The 25,535-nt window shown below is 43.5% G+C and overlaps 1 protein-coding gene and 1 pseudogene across 1 annotated transcript; both read left to right on the top strand.

The window, feature by feature from the left end:
• The first annotated feature begins 259 nt into the window (after window positions 1-259).
• On the top strand, window positions 260-4,504 carry LOC147639523 (importin subunit beta-1-like). The gene is made up of 3 exons (XM_086792234.1): window positions 260-511; window positions 1,251-3,677; window positions 3,926-4,504. The coding sequence occupies exons 2-3, from the start codon at window positions 1,252-1,254 to the stop codon at window positions 4,122-4,124; spliced, it is 2,625 nt and encodes an 874-aa protein (XP_086648360.1). The 5' UTR covers window positions 260-511; window position 1,251; the 3' UTR covers window positions 4,125-4,504.
• A 17,530-nt stretch (window positions 4,505-22,034) lies between these two features.
• Window positions 22,035-23,518, top strand: LOC147639522 (uncharacterized; annotated as a pseudogene).
• Window positions 23,519-25,535: the final 2,017 nt, after the last annotated feature.

Genomic DNA, 25,535 nt, shown 5'->3' with positions numbered 1-25,535 from the left:
CGACAAAGATGAATGCAAGAATAGGGACAAGTCAAACCACTAAGGGGGGGAATTTTACATATCGTGTTCCCATAGCTCAAAAAATAAAAAATGGACAGCTCTCCCGTTTAAACATCCATATCTATAGATATGGAGGCGGCAAAAATTGCGCTTCTTTTGAAACAGACGGGGAAGTAAAACGGGCGAAAGATCTAAACCGTCGATATGTGATTTGGAAAGATCTAGGCCGTATAAAAAATCCCACGAAAATAGCTAGGGCTTTTGCAGAGATTTTATTTTTGCACTATCTCCATTATCACGTGTTCTTCTGCTCCCTGGTTGGCATTAGGACTAGGGTTAGGTCCTTCGTTTTCTTACTTACTCTGCTCTTAAGAGCGGGTCTCAAAGCAGGTCATCCACGGCACGAAGCAAGATCAGAGCCTTTGGCATGTGGTTTTTGAAGAGAAAACCCTAGCTTGCAGGTCTTCGTCTGTATCGCGAAGACTCTGAGAAGCTCTACGTTGTATACCAGGTAACACTCTGTTTTCCTTCTAATCTGTTGGTTTCCATAGTCTCTGGCCGCATTGTTTCTTACATACGCTACGATTCTGTCTCCTCACATTTCTGCTCCGTTACATTACGCTTTAGCCTATTGCCTTCCTTGAAAGCAGTCAATGTTTTCCCAGATCGAATTAAATCGATTTTATGTACAAGCTGCACGGAAAGGAAGGATTTTTGTTGTATCTAAGGCGATGTTTTTTGTGAGCTAATCGAGGTTGCTGTTTCCAAACCTTTTTGTGGTTCAGTTTAGGAGATTCTTGGCTCTCTACTTTGCTAAAGTTTTGAATGAGGGCTTTTACTCTTCGTTTACTTCATGCATGGCTGCTGACTAAATCTTTTCACAGTTGTTCAAGCGTGATGCTCTGGTTGAATGTGTTAGCCTTTGAATGCTGTCCTCACTGTTTAGAATTCAAATGGAGTTAGGATCGAAATTTGGAGTTGATTTGAAGCTTCATGAGAGTCAGGATTGCATTTTGTTAGACTCTCATGTAGTTAAGATTGGGTTTTTGTTAAGTTTGGGATATAACCTGAACCTTTTTGCCACGATAGCAGACATGCAGACTTCTTTATAAGTTTTTGTGCAAATTGTTACTGGCTGGTTTATGCTAATTTTTTCTATCCATCACTGGTTCCAGTCAATTTGGGGCTTGTTTCTCAATGTTAGTTTATGTCTGACCCTTAGATTCAGTTACATTTTGTTGGTTCTGCAGTATGGCCTTGGAGGTTACACAAGTTCTCCTCAATGCACAATCACCAGATGGCTCAGTTCGAAAGCTTGCTGAAGATAGCCTCAAGCAATTCCAAGAACAGAACTTGTCTGCTTTCCTTCTCTCGCTGGCACATGAGCTGGCAAACAATGAAAAACCACCAGAGAGTCGCAAGCTTGCTGGTCTTATTCTGAAGAATTCTCTTGATGCAAGGGATGCTTCACGGAAATCAGAGCTGGTTCAAGCATGGATTTCTCTCAATGATACTTTGAAAGCTCAGATCAAGGCAGCTCTTCTGAATACATTGTCATCGAATGTTATAGATGCAAGGCATACATCTGCTCAGGTTATTGCTAAGGTTGCTGCAATAGAGCTACCACAAGGGCAGTGGCCAGAGTTGATAGGGACTCTATTGACCAACATGGGAGGACCACAGACTGAGCACCCACCCCACTTGAGGCAGGCTACTCTAGAGACCCTAGGTTATGTCTGTGAAGAGGTATCAGCTGATGTCCTTGCCCAGGAACAAGTCAATGCCATTCTTACTGCAGTTGTCCAAGGTATGAATACAGCTGAGAGCAACAATGATGTCAGGCTGGCTGCAACTAAAGCTCTTTATAATGCACTGGATTTTGCACAGAGCAACTTTGAAAATGATATGGAAAGAGATTACATCATGAGAGTAATCTGTGAAGCAACGCTTTCTCCAGACAACAGGGTCAGGCTGGCATCCTTTGAATGTGTTGTCTCCATTTCCTCAACATATTATGAGAAGCTTGCCCCTTACATGCAAGATGTCTTCTCCATTACATCCAAGGCGGTGCACGAGGACGAAGAGCCAGTTGCCCTGCAAGCCATTGAGTTTTGGAGCTCTATCTGTGATGAGGAGATAGAGATTCAGGAAGAATATGGAGTAGATTTTTCAGGGGATTCCGAGGTGCCTTATTTTAGGTTTATCAAGCAAGCTCTCCCCGCACTTGTACCTTTGCTATTGGAAACTCTCACAAAGCAAGAGGAAGATCAGGATCAAGAAGAGGAGGCTTGGAATTTGGCTATGGCAGGTGGAACCTGCTTGGGCCTGGTTGCAAGGACCGTTGGGGATGATATTGTGCCCCTTGTTGTGCCCTATGTTCAAGATAACATCTCTAAACCTGACTGGAGATGCCGGGAAGCTGCTACTTATGCATTTGGATCTATTCTGGAAGGTCCTTCTGTTGAACAATTGACTCCTTTAGTCAATCTTGCTCTTTCTTTTATGCTAAATGCAATGAAGGACGAAAACAATCAGGTTAAGGATACTACAGCATGGACTTTGGGTAGGATTTTTGAGTTTTTGCATGGCCCTAACATCGAAGCCCCTGTCATAACTCAAGCTAATTTGCCGCAAATACTGGGTGTCTTGTTGGAGAAGATAACTGATGTACCAAATGTTGCTGAGAAGGTTTGTGGAGCTATTTATTTGCTTGCTCAGGGCTATGAGGGGGTAGATGGGTCGGCTTCTCCTTTATCACCTTTCTTTCAGAGCATTATCCAAGCCCTTCTTCTCACAACAGATAGGGAAGATGCAGGCGATTCTCGCTTGAGGGCATCAGCATATGAGACTTTAAATGAGATTGTAAGATGTTCAACTGAAGACACTGCACCGATTGTGGTACAGCTGGCACCAGTTGTTATGCAAAAGCTTGGCAACACACTTGAGATGCTAGTTGTTTCAACAGATGACAGGGAGAAGCAGACTGAAGTGCAGGCCTTACTTTGTGGTGTATTGCAGGTGATCATACAAAAGCTGGGGTCATCTGAAGCTACCAAATCTGGAATTCTGCAGTATGCTGATCAGATGATGGGGCTTTTCCTTCAGGTCTTTGCCTGTAGGAGTGCTACAGTACATGAAGAAGCAATGCTTGCTATTGGTGCTCTGGCATATGCCACTGGTGTCGAGTTTGGAAAGTATATGCAGGAGTTTTACAAGTATCTGGAGATGGGGCTTCAGAACTTTGAGGAATATCAAGTGTGTGCAGTTACCGTTGGAGTTGTTGGTGACATCTGTCGAGCTTTAGATGACAAAGTTCTACCATTTTGTGATGGTATCATGACTCAGCTGTTGACAAATCTTTCTAGCAGCCAACTGCATCGCTCTGTGAAGCCCCCTATGTTTTCTTGCTTTGGGGACATTGCACTTGCCATTGGAGAAAATTTCGAGAAGTACTTGATGTATTCAATGCCAATGCTACAAGGAGCTGCAGAGCTTTCTGCCCAGGCTGCAAAACAAGATGATGAAGTGATTGAGTACTACAACCAATTGCGCATTGGAATTTTGGAAGCATATTCAGGCATTTTTCAAGGTTTCAAGAACAAAAAGTCAGACTTGATGGCTCCCTATGCTGTCCATATCTTGCAATTTCTTGAAAGTATATATGCAGACGTGCACAGGTATGGGCTTGTTCTACATGCATTCCTTGCATTGAGTTGGTGTGGTACTGTCTACGCTTCCCAGTTGTCTGATAATATTCAGCTTCATTTTAAGTTCAAACAAATGGATAAGGGTTTGCATGTAGCATGTATAATCATCTACTTAAACTAGAGGAGAGGCTAGCTACACTATTTTGCTTGGAGTGAGAGGCTGTGCTAGTAGCTAGCATTCATCAGTTCTAACGGTGACTTGGACTCATTTTGTACAGGGATGAAGCTGTGACGAAGGCTGCCGTAGGTGTTTTGGGTGATTTAGCTGACACGTTGGGGCCCAATGTGTCAGCACTCTTCCAGAAGGCAAGTTTTCACAAGAATTTTTTGGAGGAATGCCACAGAGCTGATTATCAACCTCTGAAAGAGACAGCTGATTGGGCATTAGCAACCATCAGCCGCATTTCATCTGGATAGAGTTTTCAACTTTTCCTGCTGCAAAACTTCCAAGTCCAATTTTCCCTGCAACATTGGTTCAATTCAATCATACATATAGGTGCATGCCCATTTTGGATAAGTGGTTTGCTGTTGAAGCTGAGTCCATTTTCATGGACTGAGCAATGTCAAACACTACTGTACAAGCAGTAGTGTCGGGAATGTAATGTCTTTCTAATTGTCAGGCTCTTCTAGGTGGTCACTAAACTTTGTGGCATCCTTTTGAAGGCCGAGAGTCTAGGGCTGAATACCACGCGTGCCCGTGGTGCAGCCCATGTACGAGTTTTGGTCCCTTTTTTTTGCCAAGAACCCACAGCTAATGATTATTGATGCCGTACAATCGGCTGTTTTAAGGTTCCAAATCTGGCATCAAATGTTTGCTCTTACTTTTTTGCGGTGCTACTTTGTTGTTGAATTTGCTTTCGAATTGGTGCTCGTTTTTCTGTGAGGTAGCAGGAGCTAGTAGAAACTCACATCGTAAAGTGAGACTAGATACTCTCAGCTTTCTTTTGGGAGAGTTGAAGTCTGTGATGCTGTAGCCTGTTACTGGTAGATATAGTCCTTACATTGGATTGGAGAAATAAGATTTGACGATCTACTTATGTATTGATTATTTTGATGCAAGGCTGCTTCATTTGTAGGACATCAGATCCCGTCTCAGTGTCAAGTCAATGGATTATTTGGAACTTTTAAGTAGTATTGAGGATATTCAATCACCAACCTGTGCCGAAGGTCGGAGAATGCGAGGTTACTGTGGTTGATTATAATGTATTGCTAAAAAAATATAGTGTTCTTCCTGGCTCTAATATCTCGTTAGATGAAGGTTTGATAGCGTGATGTAAATCACAAGCTAGATGACGGTTTGATAGCTTTGTTCCCTTGGTTTTTTAATCCATTTATGCTTTTAAAATCTTCCTGTTCTGAGTCCACAAAAAATAATGTACATGGTACATACCACATTGCCAAAATTTGTGCATGGCGATTACCCACATGACTCTCTTATTTTGTTTCTACTTGCAAGCAGTGGGGACCTAATTCAAAGAATTTAAGCAATGGCATATCTTTAGCACATCTAATCCATTTTAAAGCTGATATACCTAGATTTGGATGAGAGATGGTTAGTTGAATTTCTTTTTCAAAATAGTGAGCCTTCTATGGCCTTCTTTTGTAACCCTATTTTCTAAGAGGCCTTCTCCAGAAGGTCCCCTATTTTCTAAGAGTCTTATTTAGAAGGTTTGAAGGGCTTTGATGCCCTTTGACTGCTTTAAATTTAAGCACTGGATGGAAGGAAAGGGGCAGGAGAGGCTAAGGAAAGGGTAAGCTTGAGAAAAGTGTCACTAGCTTTTAGATCTAGGTGCATTTTTCAATAGTGGGTGTCTCTTGGAAGACATCAGGAGTTTGGCTATGATGTTGGAGAAGCGGTTTGACGGGATGGGGCCGATCATGCAAATATCAAATTGGAGGAAGAAGAGGGTGAGGATATTGTACGGAGGTGCAACCAATGTTCATCTGCAGATATTAACATGATGCGGATCACTGGTGGAGGCTCTTTCTTGCTACACCTGTGTTTGGAGTTGCTTGATCCGGACATTCTTATCCTTGAGTGTAATATGCGGAAGCTTCGGAGAAGGATCGGTACTTCAAAACTCAGAAATCAGCACTCTTTTCGCGACGGAATTAACGCACAAACTGAAAGGAGATGTGCAGAAAATAGAGAGAGAAGGGGGAGATGGAGAGGACACAGTATTGGGTCCCAATTACCCTCTGTAGGGCCCCCACCACGGATGGTGTATTTGCTTTATTAGAATGATGTAAATCTGAAAACAAATACAGAAAACTTGACCTTTTCTTGGCTAGAAAATCTTGCCCTTGACCTTCAGTCCTTCACCCCTTTGCGTTAGCAACTTCTTGGCTGTCCTGGCCCTTGTTTGCTTGGAGCACTTGGTGAATTATGAGATGGCCTCAATGTTTTCTTGGCTGGAGTATTTATACTCCTCTTAGCATCCAGTCGGCCAGCTTAATTAAGCCTCACGACTAGGTATTTTAGCAATCATGTGCTTTCACACTATGCAATATGCTGGCCACACTGCGCATGCCTGCTGGAACAGTACCAGGCTGCTGGGCACTCTGCGCATGGGTGTGGAACTGCCCCCTACACCTGGCCGACCTGCTGGGTTGGGTTATTAGACCTGTCGGCTGCCTGTCCAGCAGCACTAGGGCTGGCCGACAGCCCTTCCAGCCCATGCCATGGCTGGTGGGCACAGCTTGGGCCCTCCTGGCCCCTTGGGGGTGGTTCTACACCTCCCCCATGCCCACACTACAAGTGCAAATCTTCGCACTGGGGTAGCCCTATGGGCTGGCCCCATCTCTACATGCAAACCTACATGCCCACAGAGGTCTGGCATCCAGTTGCAAACTAGATACACAGAACATCTGACATCATTCCAGAGGGAGACTCATAGCGCGGACTGGCACTGTTTCATGTGCAGGACAGTGCACACCTGACCTTGGACTCATGTGCAGGACAATGCACACCTGACCTCGGACGACTGAGATGGATCCCTGGCTGACTCGTCCCCCGGACTGGGCTCACATGGGACCAGTTCACCATCCCAGGTCCTGCACCTTCTGTACAGAAATGTCTACGTGGCATCCAAGTGCGGGATGCATGTGACATCCCCTTCTGCTTAACTTGACGGAAGCTGCATAGCCTCCAAATAATCCGTCAATAATGCCGGATAGTCTTCGAAAAATTCTTTGTCGAGCCATACTGCTTCATGAGTTCCTCGGTCCTGAAACTTCGTGAGAAACTGTCGTAGTCTTCGGCCTGAGCCATGCTTGAAACGGTGCAGAAGGATCTGTTCTGGAACCATTACTTCTGCTTCATCAATAATGTCTGGTTCCGCTTCGTCTTTGACCTCTGAAGGGGGTGGACCTGCATATGGCTTTAACCAACTGACATGAAATACATCGTGAATAGTCCAACTCGGAGGTAGCTTTAACTGCATAGACACCTCATTAATCTTTTTCCAGATGGGAAATGGTCCGAAGCTCCTGAAAGACAACTTTGGGCATCGCTTGCCCACCTGCTTCAATCTTTGCTTCATAATCCGAAGATACACCCAATCCCCTTCCGAAAACTTCATGTCCCTTCGGTCTTTATTGGCTTGTCGAGTGTAGGCCTCTTGCGCTTTAGCTAATCTGTCTTTAACGGACTCTAGGATCTCCTGGTAAGATTCCGTCACTCTGTTCGCCTCCGGTACTGAAGACGAAGTCCTGGTTAACAACGACTGGAAAGGCCTTCCAAATGCTGCCTCATATGGAGTCCTGCCAATAGTAGCTGAAGAAAAAGAGTCATTCAAAACAGTTTGAACTAAAGGCAAAAACAATTCCCACTTACCTTACATCAAAGGCCAACTGGTTGTATATCTCTGTCTGGCCATCTGTCTGTGGGTGGAATGCACTGGAAAAATTCAACTTAGTACCAAAATTATCAAGCAATGTCCCCCAAAAATGACTGGTAAACTTGGCATCTCGGTCTGACACTATGGTCCTAGGAATCCCGCCAATCGGGTACCAATGCCGAATGAATAGCTGGGCAACATCCTCGGCGGTCACATTGGCCCTGCAAGGAATAAGCATAACAAATTTGCTGAACCTATCAACAATAGTTAAACACTGTGTATTACGCTTACTCGGACTGGGAGGCAGATTTGTGACAAAGTCCATCGAAATATCCTGGAAAGGACCCTCAGGAATTGGCAAAGGCTGTAACAACCCTATCTTCTTTCCACGAGGAGCTTTCACCTTTTGACAAATATCACAGCGTTGTACATATGTAAACACATCACGCCTCATCTTTGGCCAATAGTATTGCCATTCTAATTTCTCCAGAGTCGAATTCATGCCCCTATGACCACCTATAATGGCGTCATGGGCATCATGGAGAAGAGCTGCCCGGAATGATTTCATGACACATAGTCGGCCTTTGTAGAAAAGCCAACCATCGCGTATCAGAAAATGGCATGGTCCTGTGGCATCCAATGCCTGTTCCCACTGTGTACCGAATTCCTCGGAATCCGCGTACGTGTGCTTCATGTCTTCTAGTCTTGTACCAACAAGGTCAAGTCTAGTGGTCTGAATCGCAGATACTTGTCTCTTCCTGCTCAAAGCATCGGCCACCACTGGATTGGCCTTTCCTGGAAGGTACTCAATCATGCCACCGAACTGCTGGAATATCTGACTCCAGCGGTGTTGTCGATCACTCCACTGTGCACTTGGCATCGTCTGAATCCAGCGCAATGCATGATGGTCAGTGCGAACCTCAAAGTCACGGCCATACAGGAAATGTTTCCAATGTTTCAAGGCCTGTATAACTGCTAGGAGTTCACGATCATAGACTGAGTAGTTCTTTTCGGCGGGCAGTAACTTACGAGACATGTAAGCTACTGGATGACCATTCTGTTGCAATACACCTCCACTTGCGATGTTACTCGCATTGGTGATCACTTGAAATGGTTCGTCCCACGAGGCAAGGGCTAAACAAGGTGCTTCTGACAAAGCCACCTTGAGGTTTTGGAATGCCTCCAACGCTTGTGGAGTCATTCGAATCTTTTGCCTTCTTGTTTTCACTCCCTTTAGGAGATCGGTGAGATCTGCCGAGAGATCAGAAAACTTGTCAATGTGGGTGGAATATGCCTGGCATATACCCACAAATGATCTAATGTCATAAGCGGTCTGAGGTACTTCCCAGTTAACAATCTCGGCCACTTTAGCCGGATCAAGTCGAATGCCTTCAGCACTAATTATATATCCCAAGTAATGTACCTGGAACAGATAAAATTCTGACTTCTTTTCATTGACATAGAGCTCGTTGCTTTCCAGCAACTTAAGGACTTTCTCCACATCAATGTCATGCTGCTCAACTGTAGCTGAAAATATGAGTATGTCGTCCAGAAATATGAACACACACTCTCCAATCAACTCCCGGAAAATATGCATCATCATGCGGTTAAATGTAGCTGGGGCGTTCGTCAAACCAAATGGCATGACCACAAATTCATAGTGGGCCCGTTCTGTATGGAAGGCTGTTTTGGGGATGTCCCCCTCTACAATCCGTACCTGGTGGTACCCACTCTTTAAATCCAGTTTGGAGAACACCTTAGCTCCATTCAGCCTCTCGAGAATATAGTCAATTCGAGGCATCGGGAATCTGCTCTTGATAGTCAGCTTGTTGAGTGCACGATAATCGACACACAACGATAATCGACACACAACCAAGAAGACCCATCTTTCTTCTTGACAAATAAGATCGGTGCTGCAAATGGCGACACGTTGGGGCGGATGAAGCCAGCTTGCAATAATTCTTGGAGTTGGCGGTCCAACTCCGATTCCATTGCCTTAGAAAGGCGATACGGAAACTTGCTCGGGGGTTTCGAGCTTGGGAGGAGGTCAATCTTGTGATCCTCCGCCGGTCTGGGGACGGGGGAAGCTGGGGAGGGAGACTGTCCCGAAGAAAAATCTTCTAGAACTTTTCATGGAGAACCGGGTACTTCTCGGAAGCACTGGCCATCGTCTGGGCTGTCTGGATGTAAATCATCACACACTGTGCGCCTTTCCTTGACTGCTCGCTTAGCCTGCAAAGTGGCTTATGAGCGGAAAGTTTGGAATACCTGGCTCACACTTAATGGTCACCGGGGTGTTTGACACATTCCAATCGATCTGGAACGTGTGCTTGTCCCACTTGACATTAGGAAGAAACTTGTGAAACCACTGGATACCTAAAATTATGTCTGCTCCTACAAGAGGGGCAACCATAAAGTCACGCACAAACTCTATGCCCTGAATCACTAACTTAGCACCTAGAGCTTCATACTTGACGCTCGTTGTCATACCTGTGCTAAAACCCTCAACTTGTTTGTCCACCGGAGTCAGCTCGAAACGGGCACGCCTAGTGGCCTGTTCCGTGATCACATCCTCCGTGCTGCCACTGTCAAACAAGACAACGACTCTCTGGCCACCTATGTAGCCAAAGGACTTGAGCAATTCGCGTTGCGCTCATGCTCCTGGTCATGGGCGCCCTTCTGCTTATCTTCGAGCTCCCGGCTAATAATTGCTCCAACTGAAGCACCGGGGTTTGAAGAACTAGGGGTAGCTGCTGGGGTCTGTGTGGGAGCTGTGCTCACCACGTAAGCTGTGGAGGCGGCGGCGGCCTTTGGAGGCTTCTTCGGACAATCCCGAGAAGTATGTCCTTTTGTGTGACAAAAGAAACATCTACCCTCCTTCCCATACTGAGAAAGCTCCTCAGCACTCAACTTGCCACCTGTCTTGCCTGCCTCCGCTTTCTGGTCTGCAGTAAGCTTAGACGCATTGTTCGAGTTCTTGGAGCCAGAGGCTCCCGGGCTCTGTCCTGGGGAAGACCCCGTTTGGTTCTGGCTTTTTCCCCTCGAGGCGTTAGCCTTGGGAGAAGCCGGCTGGGAAGTCTTGGGCTTGCCACCATTGTGTTTCATTTCTGCACTCTGCGCAAGCGAGAGTGCGTCCTCAAAGGTGGCTGGCCTAAACATACGCAGCTCCCATTGGATTTGCGTGTCCACGCCATACAAAAACTGCCCTTTCTTGTCTAGATAAGCCTGATTGCAGACACAAGGTCGAAATTTTATTGGCAAACTGAAGGACTGGTTGCGCGTTCTGACACGCTCCCCTGAACTCGTCTTCGAGTCGTTCAAGGTAGTGGGGCGGTAGAAACCGCTGCTTAAGGTCGCGGACGAACTCGTCCCACACATAAGCTGCCATACCTGCTCTGGTGTGGGCATGAGCCCACTGAGTCCACCAAGGAATGGCCTCACCTTCCAAGTACCAACTAGCTAAGATCACTTTGTCAGTATCTGTTTTCCTAACTGCGGCAAAGTAAGCTTCAAATTGATGTAACCATGAATAAAGAGTAGTGGGATCGAGTTTACCATTATACTTACTGAAATTCATTTTCTCGGGAAAATGATTCGAGGGCGCCGCCGGTGTCAATCTGGCGTCCAAAGCCCTGAGGTAACGCTCGTGTTCCACTCGTCGCATGGCGTCGTCTTCTCGTTGTCGAATCTCCAATGCACGCATATGCATCTCAAGCAAGGAGCTTGGCTGCGGCTGTGACCCCGCGAGAGGGTCCCTGTGAGACGAGGATCTGGTATCTGGGATACGGAAGGAGAGGGAGGAGGAGATGGAAAACGCGACGCTAGAGAGCGAGAACGCTCCTCCAGAGCCAAAATCCGCGCCTTCTGCTCATCCAACTTGGTTGTCTGGTCTGCGATTGCTCGCATCATCTGCTGGAACATGTCTGTGACACTCAAGCATGGTGCCCTAGCTGGGCTACCTGGTGCACTCTGGTCCCATGGTTCTGGTTCTCTCTCGTCGCCAAAGCTCGCCATAGCGGGAAAATGCAATTCCTTTCCGGAACGCAATCTGACCATCCACTATCTGTGTGGGAGACTTCCGGAGGCTTCCGGAGGCTAAAAACCAACCGTCCTTCGAGGGACAGGAGTCACTCCGAAAGGGGTAGTCCACCGGCGTCTAAAAACCAACCACACGAGCGAAAAAATTTTCTGGTTTTCTTTGCTGAATCTTTGTCCTTGAAGTAAGCTCTGATACCACTGTAATATGCGGAAGCTTCGGAGAAGGATCGGTACTTCAAAACTCAGAAATCAGCACTCTTTTCGCGACGGAATTAACGCACAAACTGAAAGGAGATGTGCAGAAAATAGAGAGAGAAGGGGGAGATGGAGAGGACACAGTATTGGGTCCCAATTACCCTCTGTAGGGCCCCCACCACGGATGGTGTATTTGCTTTATTAGAATGATGTAAATCTGAAAACAAATACAAAAAACTTGACCTTTTCTTGGCTGGAAAATCCTGCCCTTGACCTTCAGTCCTTCACCCCTTTGCGTTAGCAACTTCTTGGCTGTCCTGGCCCTTGTTTGCTTGGAGCACTTGGTGAATTATGAGATGGCCTCAATGTTTTCTTGGCTGGAGTATTTATACTCCTCTTAGCATCCAGTCGGCCAGCTTAATTAAGCCTCACGACTAGGTATTTTAGCAATTATATGCTAAGAGGAGTATTTATACTCCTCTTAGCATCCAGTCGGCCAGCTTAATTAAGCCTCACGACTAGGTATTTTAGCAATTATGTGCTTTCACACTATGCAATATGCTGGCCACACTGCGCATGCCTGCTGGAACAGTACCAGGCTGCTGGGCACTCTGCGCATGGGTGTGGGACTGCCCCCTACACCTGGCCGACCTGCTGGGTTGGGTTATTAGCCCTGTCGGCTGCCTGTCCAGCAGCACTAGGGCTGGCCGACAGCCCTTCCAGCCCATGCCATGGCTGGTGGGCACAGCTTGGACCCTCCTGGCCCCTTGGGAGTGGTTCTACACCTCCCCCATGCCCACACTACAAGTGCAAACCTTCGCACTGGTGGGGTAGCCCTATGGGCTGGCGCCATCTCTACATTCAAACCTACATGCCCACAGAGGTCTGGCATCCAGTTGCAAACTGGATACACAGAACATCTGACATCATTCCAGAGGGAGACTCACAGCGCGGACTGGCACTGTTTCATGTGCAGGACAGTGCACACCTGACCTTGGACTCATGTGCAGGACAATGCACACCTGACCTCGGACGACTGAGATGATGGATCCCTGGCTGACTCGTCCCGGACTGGGCTCACATGGGACCAGTTCACCATCCCAGGTCCTGCACCTTCTGTACAGAAATGTCTACGTGGCATCCAAGTGCGGGATGCACGTGACATTGAGTACCTTGTGATGGATAAAGCTTTGATCCTTAGACTCCCTGAAGGTTCTTAAGACCTCATCCTTGGGTGTTTGCAGTTGCTCTTCTCGGATTCGTACGAATTCTTGAGGGTGGCATCCTTGAGTTCCACAGACACATCGGCATCCATCCCTTCCACATGCTTGAGCTCATCTGCCACTTCATGCTGTGCTCCTGCAGCCTCTCTTGATCTCTGGCCTTAAGCTATTTCTATGGAAATATTTATGGGGAGTTATTTCAACCTTAGCCTTTCTTGATCTCTGGCCTTAAGCTATTTCTATGGAAATATTTATTTCCACATGCTTGAGCTCATCTGCCACTTCATGCTGTGCTCCTGCACCTTTCTTGATCTCTGGCCTTAAGCTATTTCTATGGAAATATTTATGGGGAGTTATTTCAACCTTAGCATTTATGATTTCAATAAATAAAGGTTCTGAACCTCAGAATAGTAGCACATACTAAAGTAGACTTTCATGTTCCCATACTTGACTACCTACATGGCAATCATATCTTGTTTACTTGTGAAGCTTCTTGAGAACTGATAGCGAGAAATGGGATTTTCTAGACTTTGTGTGCACTCCACATGAAAATGTTGTTTTGCATTTCCATTAAATATATTTTAAGTTTTCAAAAAATAAGAGTGTTTTGTGTAGTCCCCCAGCCACTCCCTTTGCTCCGCTCCCTCTCCCTCCCTCTACTTGTAGAATGAGCCCTTTGAGGCTTTTTATAGAGAATTGTGGACCTTAAATATAAAGGATATGGGTGAATGCATGCAAATAGAAAGGGTATGGTAAATATGAAGGATATGGGTGAATGCATGCAAATAGAAAGGGCAAGGACGATCATCATTTCATTGACTTTTTCAAGCATTAATCATTACATACTAAATAAATTGTGAGACCTTAAATAGAAAAGATATTGGTGAATATAAAGGATATGGGTGAATGCATGCAAATAGAAAGGGTATGGTAAATATAAAGGATATGGGTGAATGCATGCAAATAGAAAGGGCAAGGACGATCATCATTTCATTGACTTTTTCAAGCATTAATCATTACATACTAAATAAATTGTGAGACCTTAAATAGAAAAGATATTGGTGAATATGTACAAATACAAAGGGCAAAGAGGGTCATCATTTCATTGACTTTTTCAAGCATTAATCATTACATACTAAAATGAAACTTTTTCAAGCGTTAATCATTGCACCAGTGGCATTTAATTAATACATATAAAAAATTGTCTGAATATTATTATGTAAATATACATTAGGTCTCATGGCTAGAGTATGTTGTAGTTTATTGTAGTTGATACATTTCTAGTTGTGTGTGAGCTATACTTTTCATGTAAATTTACACTTCATGGCTATAGCATGTTGTAGTTTATTGTACTTGATACTTTTCTAGTTGTGTGTGAACTACTCTTCGTTGTATATGCATTTTCTCATATGAGAGTTTACCTTCATCCATTTGCAAAAGTGATAGGCAATCTAGCTATCCACTCCATTGAATTTCTTTTATGGTATCAAAGCAATGTTTTCTAAGCCTATTTATCCCTTTCTCAAGACAAGTCTCGTAGAGAGAGGACATGTAACAGTTTGAGTGGGAGTACTAAGTCTTTGAGGCTCCTTCACAAAGCTCGAAATTGATGTTGAAAAGATCTTCATTACTCACAATTTTCTTCAACAACTTCGTGGTCTCTTCAACTACACTTGAGCCTTGCAAGACGAGAAAAAGGGAATGAATCCATTAGGCCTCATGGCTATAGCATGTTGTAGTTTATTGTATTCTAGTTGTATGTGAGCTACACTCTTCATGTGTGCAAGGTATAGATTCTTGTATATGCATTCTCTTATATGAGAGTTTAACTTTATTTATTTGCAAGTGATTGTGAGTGATAGGCAATCTAGCTGACACAACGGTTTGAGTGAGAGTACTAAGTCTTTGAGGCTCCTCCATAAAGCTTAAACTTGATGTTGAGAAGGCCTTCATTAAAAAATGAACTTCACAATTTTGTTCAACAGCTTGGTGGTCTCTTTAACTACGCTTAGAGGGAAATGAGGAAACGAATGCAAGGTTCTCAGCCGGTTTGCACCTTAGCCTCCAACCTCTATCCACACCATAATCCACATGCATGTAATGTAAACAACTATCACTAAGAGCATTAGACTCAATTGTGATAATGGGATTGTGCTCATTATTAAAAATGTTTCTCATTCTTACAAATGCCCAAATACCCATGGTATGTTTGGAACCCCAAAATATAGTTAAGCTAATATCTAGGCTATGTATATTGTAGTTAGCAATACATGTTGTAGGCTTGGTTAGATTCCATAATCAATAATCCAATTAGCCTTGAGCCTTGGCAATGAACGACTAGAGCACAACCAAATCAGTGCCTTAGAACAAAAGCTACATAAGCTCGAAGCAGCTAATCACGCTATGTTACACTAGTTCATTAGTTCACACTAGTTCATTACCTTACACTAGTACTTATTTCTCAATTACACTAGTTTATTATCCGGCTTGCTTGTAGGTATGATCGAGGATGTTCCAAGCCACCTTTAAGCCTGGTGTAGTTATACAAATGATGATATCAAAGTGCCAACCACTCTTCGAAAAAGTGATGTTAACCAAATGTGATTAAGATACCCCCCTCCCTAATTCAGATTCTATCCTCGGATTCGAGGAATTGTATGTCTAGAAGACTATCTTGAAACTGTTATCAAAGGTGATGAGACATGCATTCAACACTCGTGTTGTAAAGTTGAGTATCTTTTTTAGGTTGGCTCTTGGTTTATGTTGAGAACACAAGGCTATGGGGTCCTTTACTAGAGAGGCATCCATTAGGGATTTCTATCGTAAGTATACCAATTGGCATGAAAAACTTAATGACATTTATGTTGAGTACTCTTGTGCATGAATTGGAGTCATGCAAGAATTATTAAGCACCAAGGATGTGAATTTGAATGCTGAGGCATTTGAGGATTTTGTAAGGGTTTTATAGATAGGTGAGAGGCATCACTAGTGAGTCTAGTTGGTGAAGATAGTCCATTGTGATGGACTTCATTAGGGTCTTTTACTGGAGAGGCATGAATTCCATCAGAGAAGTATACCAATTGGTGTGAAAATTTTTCTTCTTGATGAGGAGGTTCGTTCTCGTTTTAGAATAGATTCAGGGATATGAACATAGGCATCACAATCGAAAACCCTGAAATGAGAGACGGAAGGTTTCTATCTAGTAAAACTCCTTTGTGAGAAACCGCCTTTGTAGGAGAACGGTTGATGATGTAAACAATAGTGCTCACAACTTCTCCCCAGAAATAGGGATGAAGATCAAAAGAAGAAAGCATGGTATGGGCTATCTCCTAAATAGTCATGTTCTTGTATTAAATGGGCTATCTCCTAAATAGTCATGTTCTTGCATTAAACCACACCATTTTGTTGAGGAGTGTGAGGTGTGGAGAATTGACGACTTATACCTTTCTGTGAGCAAAAATTATGGAAGGATTTGGAGATGAATTCTCCTCCATTGTTGGAGTGGACTTGTCGAACCCAAGAGATAAATCCAAACTTTGCATGAATAATCGCCAATAATAATATTACATAAAGTACTTGGCTCCTCCTAGGGTAGTAGTCTACATGGGGCCGCACAGGTCCATGTGAATGAGCTCGAGAATATGAGAAGCCCGATGAGTAGCCTCATGAGAGGAAAGGTATCTCAGTGTTGCTTACCATGAAGACAAGTCATACAAGTGGAGTGGGAGGGTTTCAGAAGACCCTCGACCATCTGTTGCTACTGCTGAGAAGACATCAGTTTTGCAGAGAAGTATAATTCAGATGTGTGAAGCAAGCACACCACAAATCTGTATCCACATGAGCTACCAAGGCATGATAGTTGTGAAGAAGTTGGAGTAGATGAGATTGGGACTCAGCCACAATCCTTCAACCGATAAAGACCACCTTCTTAATTACATGTGGCAACAATCTGCAAGGTGTTGGTGTTGACGATCTCACCATATCGTTTCTCTATAATCCGAAAAACCGAGAGGAGATTGCTGGAGAGATTGGGAACATGAAGCACATGCTGAATGGTAGAAGGCTAGACCGGGGAAGAGTTAAGTCACACATAACCAACTGAAGAGGCCTCCAAGTTGGAAACATCACCAATGGACACCATCAAAAAGTTGGGAAAAATGTCATGATGAAGAATGGTCTTGTTAGGAGTCATATGAGTAGAATACCCACTATTAACCACCCAATCTGTAAGACGTGAGGTAGAAGGAACAAGCGAGTCAGAGGAAAGCTCCTCATGTAACATACCCATCTTCATTAATAAAGAAATGTCCATGTAATAGATGAATTTATGAGTTTTTATGGTATAAAAACCAATGATTTTATTAAAATGACCCATTTCTACTTAGAATCTTCAAATTTCGAGCCAAATTTAAAATCTGCATGCCATTTTACCCTAATATAGGATTTTACAGCACCCAAAAGGGACACTGAATCAAGCTTATACGCGAATTTTGGTTATTTGCAATTAAAAAACGACGACCTTTAAACCTAAATAAATGCACGACCGGGTGTTCGATTGATGAACGGTCTGCACCCCAACAACTAGGGGAACATCTCGGACATTTTTGTCGGAAAGTTTTTTTCACCCCCTGGAGCGGTCCGGCACGCAAATCGAGGTCGACGCCCTAAATTTGGGAACCTCGCCCCAAAAAGGATTGTACACACTCACCAAGGCGCCCGTACAATGGCCACGCAAGGACCAAAGGTCGGCCACCCACTGTGTGGTCCACACGCACCGCTACTACGTGGACACCCATGCTGCCTCTGACCAAATAGGGTACATGCGTACCACTCCTTTCCTTGTTCACCACCACTGATCTGCATCCTTTGATGGTACACCATCCTTTTGACTGTACTTTGCGCAACGTCCACACCCGTACCCCACAGCTATATAAACCCCTGGGGTGCTCCATGACCAGCACGCATTCCTGCGTAGCTTATACTCTGCACAAGGCCGTGTCGCCGTCTGTACCACCCTTCTATACCTGCATAGTGTACTTGCTGCCGTACCTACAGCCGTCCCTTGCTGCCCCCCTCTCAACATCCCCTAATTTGCCAATTTTCAGATAAGCTAACTTTCATCCAGCCCACCTTTTTAGGAGACAGTGTCCTTAGCTCTTCTCCCACCCCCCCGCCGTGTGAAGAGACTTACAACACAGCACCCCTCTTCCCTCAGCAAAACATTTTTGACTTCTCCTTAAGGACATCTCACAAATTCCCCCCCCATTTGCGTGGACTTTAGCAAGAGGTTTTCTACCTTAGATAGAGAGGGTTCGTGTACTGTAGTTTTTTGCTCATAGAGTGAGCAAACGATCTCAGAATCGAGATCTAACTGAAGAATTACGACCGCGGGGCAACAAGCACTACAAGGCAACGTCCAAGATGGCCCCAGCTCGAAAACGCCAAAATATCACCTCGGGAGGAGCACGCAACAACATGAGATTGGAGAAGATGCTCCTAATGCGGCTCCAACCCTCCCCATTGCAAGCTCCTCAAGGAAATGGTGGCCAAGTTAGCTTGGTTATCTTTTAAAAAGAGTTTTTCTTTAATATTAATGTCAATAAATGAAGAAAGAAGATGTGTATCTTTTCCTTTGAAAAAAATGTATGAAGCTATGATTTGAAGTGATGCTGTATTCAATGATTTGTATTGAAATTGTTATCTTTAAGCTATGATTTGAAGTGATGCTGTATTCAATGATTTGTATTGAAATTGTTATCTTTAAGAGAAAGAGTGCAGGTTTTTCCTGGCTTTGACGCTAACTCTGTTCCGTGCTTGTGTAGCCAGACGGCATCGTTAGCAAAGCTCGGGATTGGCCCAAGGTATCCCTCATACCATTGGGAGAATAAAGTTTGCCGATTGAGGTGAGGTATTGTTATGCTGTCTAGTTCTGAGGACCCAGGCTAGTGTGATGAATAAGCTCACCCTAGTGCGTAGACATCCCTCTGAGGGGCGGGAGGATCCAGCGCGACGGAGCCTGAGAGGGCGACAGGCCGGCTTGAGTCCTCGCCAACGGGGCTGACGACAAGGTGTATGGTCCTATAGGGTTTTACCCAGCATGTAGAGGCTGGAAGGCCGAATTCTAGATCATCGGCAGTATAAAGGAAAGAATAAGAGAGCCGGTTTGGCTTGTATGGAATTGATTCATGTATAAACTTTTTTTAATAAATCTTGTCCTTGGCATTATTGTATTGTGGAAAAAGGTTGTTTTAACAAACCTTGTGAAAAGGGCCTTAATTAAGGAACATGTTTATTTATGTCAAATAGTGTGGTAAGATTAATTAGAAAACAAATTGACGCGTGAGTAGGGTGGAAAGTGGGAGGATGGAATGTCCCGACGGCACCATCCTACGGAGGACGGGTGGACCCGATTAGTCAGGTAGCTTTCCAATAGATTAAGTGAAAGCCCTACGCTAGATAAATAGGTTCTCGGGCAATTCTATTCTAGAAGACTAGGCCAGCGGTTGTGCCTTGCATGGATGAGGAAAAAAGCGTTGTCTCTAGGAATCAATACTGGTAGTTGCCTAAATTATGATCAATTACCCTATGGGTGATTTGATTTTTAGAAGACCACGCTCCCCCTGCGGGATAGGACTAGGTCTTACCTATGAATTATATCCTTGAACCTTTGCATGGTCAAGGTGTCGATGAGTAGGAAATTTTCTCCAAGTGAAGACTTAGTGGACTATCTTAAGTGTTTCCCCTATTTTGGAAGGGGGGAACGTTACAATTGGTATCAGAGCCAATTTTAGATCCTAGGACTTGCCATTTAAGGACTGTTTTGCAATGCATGTTTTATGTAACATAATGCTATTTAATAAAAACACCTTACTAAAATCAAGTTGAATTGATGTTTGAATGATTGTAGGAAGAGGAAGATGCCTACTTGAAGTTTCTAGTTTTTCAATGCATCGTCGCTCCTTAAATTTTGAGTTCCGTGACACCATGGTGCAGATACTAGAGAAGATGTCCCTCCCCCATTTCTCTCGTATTGAAAGAGGATGGGGTAGAGATTTCTGGAGTCGTGGGCCGAGATATTTCTTCATCTGAGCGGATCGAATTGGGAACCTTACCACCGAGCTAAAGCGGATTCGTTGGATTGAAAAGTTGAAGATGGTCCGTTTATTTTGGTTCGTTAGTACTCCTAGGTTCGACACCTCTGTGACTATAGATGGGATTCGCATACCTCAGGATCACTGGGTGTATGACCAAGTGATGCACATCTTACCTGCCGGATAGAGTAGCTGTGTTGGGACCTACCCCAATCCAGAGTCTACCACCCTTACCATCATTTTTTTGAGTCTTAAAAACTACAGTGGAACCCCCATACTTCACCTATGTGGACCGCTCTACCCTTACGTCATAGTCAAGCTTAGGATGTTCCCTTCATGACAAATAAGACTAATTATATTAGTCTCAGATCTTTGTAATAAAACTTGTCCTTGTAAATATTTGGAAATAAAATGATTTGAATGTTTTACTCTAAAAAAAAAGGTTTAAGCATTGTGCAAGTATGAATCTTGTAATCTTAAAATTTTTTACAATGATGACTAGGACGATCAACTCCACTTCCCAATGTGCTTTACACCGATATCCAGGAGAAGAAGCTCCTGCTCGAGCAAATGCAACCTCCCTCCTTTAAAGGAGAAGGTTCAAAGATTGAGAAGGATGCTGAAGTCTGGATTGAAGCGATGGACAATTATTTCTCTGGTGCTGTCGGTAATAACTGGAGCAAAAAATCAGTCTATGCTTGCATGGTTTCGCCTCATCTCGAAGATGCTAAACTCTGGTGGAAACAGTGGTGACGTGACAAGGGAGTCACCGAGCATTCTCAAACGTGGGAAGACATCAAGCAGGCCGTGAAGGAAAGATATCTTCCCCCATCCCATGAATCCATAAAGATGAATGAGTTTTTTAGTCTTAAACAGTGCAGCTTAACTCTTGAGGACTACTATTCCAAATTTATCACTCTTCGGAAGTATGCCCCAGCTATGACTACTTCCCAGCAAGTGGCTTGTTTTTGCCAAGGGTTAAATGAACCCTTAGATTCCTTCCTTGAAGCAATGAGGCCAAACACGTTACAGGATGCTCTTATACGAGCAAAGCCCCTTGTGAAAGAAATGAGGACTGACAAAGTTAAGCCTCAAAAGAGATCTTACCCTGAGGTAAATTCTAAAGATCCGCCCTACAAAAAACCCCAATAGAATTTCCCCTACTACAACAGAGGGCGGTAAAGAAACTCTTTTGTCCCCCGCTCGTATGCTGCTTCTTCCAGAGAAGGCCCTCTATGTTTTGAATGAAATGAGCTGGGACACTGTATAAGGGCTAATTACCTTGGGCGGATTTATCTTAAGCATATGTATGAATCCTTAGTCTATTATGGGGACTTTTCATATCTTAGAAGTTAAAAAGTCGTTTGGCTCTTGAAAAGGGAGAAGGCTTTTTAGTTATGGACGTTCTTGATACTAGGCGGATTTTTCTGTGTAGCTATGGTGGATTTCTGAATGCAAGATGCAGTTTGTCAGTCTATCTGTCTTATTCCTGTTTCCTGTACTTTGCATATTCAGTGTCTTGAGTGTAGATACAATGTAGTAGTGATCTGAGAGGAATGTGTGTGTTTTGAAACTGAAGTTCTGTGTGTGTGAGGATTTTCTTGGTCTGACAAGAGTAGGAGTCATCTGAAATGACAGTTCCTGTGTGACAATTTCCTGTGCAAAAATTGTTTGGCTGTGAGTAAAGTATACACTGGCGATCACGGTGATTGTGGCAAGTCATCATGGTCGAATTCATTTTCTTCTTTTGATGGCGAGTGCTAAAAACATTCTGATTTGAAGGCAGATTTTGATTTGAAGATGGATTCTAATTTGTCAATGCAAATCTCAGCAGCAGTCAAATTTATGAGCGTTCATGGTGTTGTGATGCAATGTCAAGGTCGAGTTTGCTTTCTTCTGTAAGGGGGATGAGTGCCAAGAAGACGCCGAGCAGCAGTTACGATGGCAGTTACACTGGCAGTCGATTTCTTGGAAGTCATGCTGAATGGTAATACATTCTGGAGAATTCACAATAGCCTTCATATTCTTATTTTGTAAGATCAGTAGTAAGGCGGCAAGGTTCATAGCAAGGAGGATCATGGCGGATTTTGGCAGTATGGCAGGTTTTGCAGTTGACAGTTTGACAGTTTTTCTGATTTGCAGACAAATCTGAGTTATAGATGGCATCTGAGTTGCGGACAAAATTTGATTTGCAGACAGTCTGATTTGTGGAGAAATTGATTGGCAAACAGCAGAGAAATTGTCAGCAACAACCTGATTTGGAGAAATTGACAGGGCAGAAGTCACCATAGCAGCAACAAGAAGTCCAGATTATGCACAAAGTTGAAGGGGGTAACTTTTTATGGCAAATCTTTCAAGAATGATTAAAGTATCATCAACTTAAAATATTTCAATCAATTTTAAGCAGCCAATTAAATGAACTTTACGGATCCTGGTACAGCATCCGTGGCTCTCCGTTTAGCAAATTTAATGGGTCTCGGATTGGTGTGGTGCATCTTTCTTGAGGGTTGAATATGATTGTTGTATTTTAATGACGTGATCATAATGGGAGGTAAAAAGAAGAAGAAGAAGAAGTGCAAGATTTGCATGAGTAGGAAGCATGAGGTGGATGATTGTCCATGTGCAATTGATGAGTGCTCAAATAAAGATGCATGTAGGAAATGGTGTATGGTTGATCTATGCACAAAGTTTCATAAAATCATCCATAAAGTGCATAAAGCATCATCTTGGGAGGAAACGGAGACTACATTTGAAAGGTTGGCGGATTTTGAGGATGACTTAGAGAATGCATATGAATGGTTAGCTGATCACAAAGGAGACAGGCGAAGGTCATGTTGAAGTAGGAAAAGCATTGGGAAGTTACAAAGAGCATGTGAGAAGTTGAGGGATGCACATGAGGATGAGTTCAATGGGGAATTGAGTGATGATGATGACAGATGGGTTGGCATGGAGATTGAAATCCATCAAGTGGGGATACCAAAGATGGAGGAGAACGAGATGCAAAAGGAGGTTGGCCAAGAGAGCCTAGAAGAGCCCCTAGATACCCCTAACCTACCACTAGAGTATGCTCATGGAGTGGAAGAGGAAGATTCATTGCTCAACATTAGGTTACATATGTCACTTGCATCTGAGGAATGTTGTGAGGAGAAGCAGATCATACATAGCAATGATGTTGTTCATGTCATTCAAAGCGCAATTGAAGAGGCGGATACCAAGATGAATGAAGAGGAGGATGTAATCAGTTGTTTTTAGGTTCCATGGATGATGTGTGTGGAATTACAGATAAAGAATCAACTCAGGAGGAATTCCCTGAAATCAGATTTGCTGAAGAGGAATTTTTGGCAAATATGTCAGTTCAAGAAGAATTTCCACCAGAAAGATCCGCACAGGAGGATTTGCACAGCCAAAAGATATTGCAGAATTGATATTTGAACCCTATAAACAGAATTTGCAATCAAAAAACCAGTGGGAGGAATTTCCAGCAAGCAGGTGTATTTCAGAGGAATATGGTGGAACAAGAGCAAAATCCGTTCTTGTACATCAAAGCATGGTTGTTGTTGCAGATAATTGTTATGGTCACATTTCAGGTGCTGCAGGAATACCAGAGGAGTTTCCAGATGCTAATTTTGATAGTTGGCGGATTCAAGCGGATTTTTTGACTAATATAAGTGATATTGCGGATGATCAGGGAAATGAGAATTTTGACTCTGAATGTTTTGAAGGACATATTTTGATGTCACAGGTTGATATTCAAGGAGATGTAATAGTTGTGCAAAGAATTTGAACAAGTGGATTGATTTTTGATCTGAATCAAATACAGGTCTTATGGATCAAATTGAGTAGGAGGATTGTCAAGAGCAAGTTGTTAAAGAGTACAAAGCAGGTTTGACACATTTGGGGGATCAGCATATGATGCCTGAAATGCGGGCTGATGAAATTTTAAGCTTAAGTTTGATGGATGTGCATTCTAAAATGGATGTGGGAAAAGTTGTTGTCAATTCAAATATATTTTTGTTGAATGATGTGTGCTTTCAAGTTGATGACAGAATGGAGGTGAATTTGTGCAAAATGTGTTGTCAGATGTGGATGATAAATTCTAAAATACAGATGATGTGGCAGATTGTCAAAATTCAGATATTCATGTGTTGCAGATTGTCAAAATTCAGATATTCATGTGTTGCAGATTTTGGAGTTGCAAATTGGTCAAAGAGGATTGCATTACAGGGTGCATAATGATCAATTTCTATGGTTTGTAGATTAGGTTGCATCTAAACAGGTTCAGCGGATCCTAGCGGATTATATGCGGATTATTTGCTTGATTTTGGTGGAATTTTCAGATTTCAGAGCAAAGTTGGTATGTGTGTATCAACACAGGTTTCTTGCATATTGGTGTCACATTTTCATAGGCAGATGGCCAAATAAACCGACACAAGTTGATTGAGACTGATTTTGATCGCCGGAGGATTCAAACGGAATGTCAAACTCTTATGAGGGAAGTTGCAAAAGTTGTTAAGGGTCAAAGTTTTGGTTTTGAAGTATCCAAATCTCTGATGTTGATGAGAAATGTTCAATCTAGCTTTCAAGATGTTTTCATTGTGAAGAAAGTTGGTGATCAAATTGACTATTTGGCAGATTTGGGTTCAGATTTATTTGACAAAGGATGTTTTGATAACATTCAACTTGGAGGATGTCAAGTGCAGATATTTGACAGATGTGAATTAGGTTTTACAACCGATTATGTCAAAACAGGTGTGGAAAAGTTGGCAACATCATTTCCCCAACATGGTAGAGGAAATCAAGGCCGTGAAACCCCTATCCACCACCAAGGTGCAAGAGGTGGTGGACGTGGCAGAGGCCGCGGAGGAGAAGTTGCTAGAATCGCCTGTACTATAAGTGAAGAACCGACCTTGGAAATGGTTGAAGAAGAGTGTGCCACCATCCATGCAGTGGTAGAACACCAAGGTCCGAATAAACAATTTGGTGTAACCCAAACCCCAGCCATTCATCACGGTAAGCCATTCCAACTTTTGATTGATTGTGGCAGTACCCATTCATTTCTTTCTCCCAGGTGTTTGCAAAAATTAAACTTGGGTCAAAAAATAGCTAGAAGAATGATTGTAGAGTTAGCTAGTGGGAAAGAAGTAGTATCTTGCCACTCTGGTAAGAAACCTTGATTTTGAGCTGGGTAATGAGCAAACTCATGGCCACTTTAGAGTCTTGCCATTAGGAATTTATGATGGAATCCTTGGGATGGACTGGTTAATTGTGCAAACAAAGCTAGCATTCACTGTAACCAGGGGAGTATCACTTTTGAAAATGAGCATGGCCAACAAGTAGTATCCATTTAGGGTAGTCAAGGCAAAACATCTTCTCAAGGGAGCACGTAAGGGTCAGCAAGTTTTCTTAGTCAAGCTCAACAAAGCCATATAACCTAGTAAGGAG

The sequence above is a fragment of the Cibotium barometz genome, chromosome 4, assembly GCF_041138505.1.
Source record: "Cibotium barometz isolate CiBa-2024 chromosome 4, ASM4113850v1, whole genome shotgun sequence".
NCBI lineage: Eukaryota > Viridiplantae > Streptophyta > Polypodiopsida > Cyatheales > Cibotiaceae > Cibotium > Cibotium barometz.
This window is presented reverse-complemented; position numbering and strand designations above follow the sequence as displayed.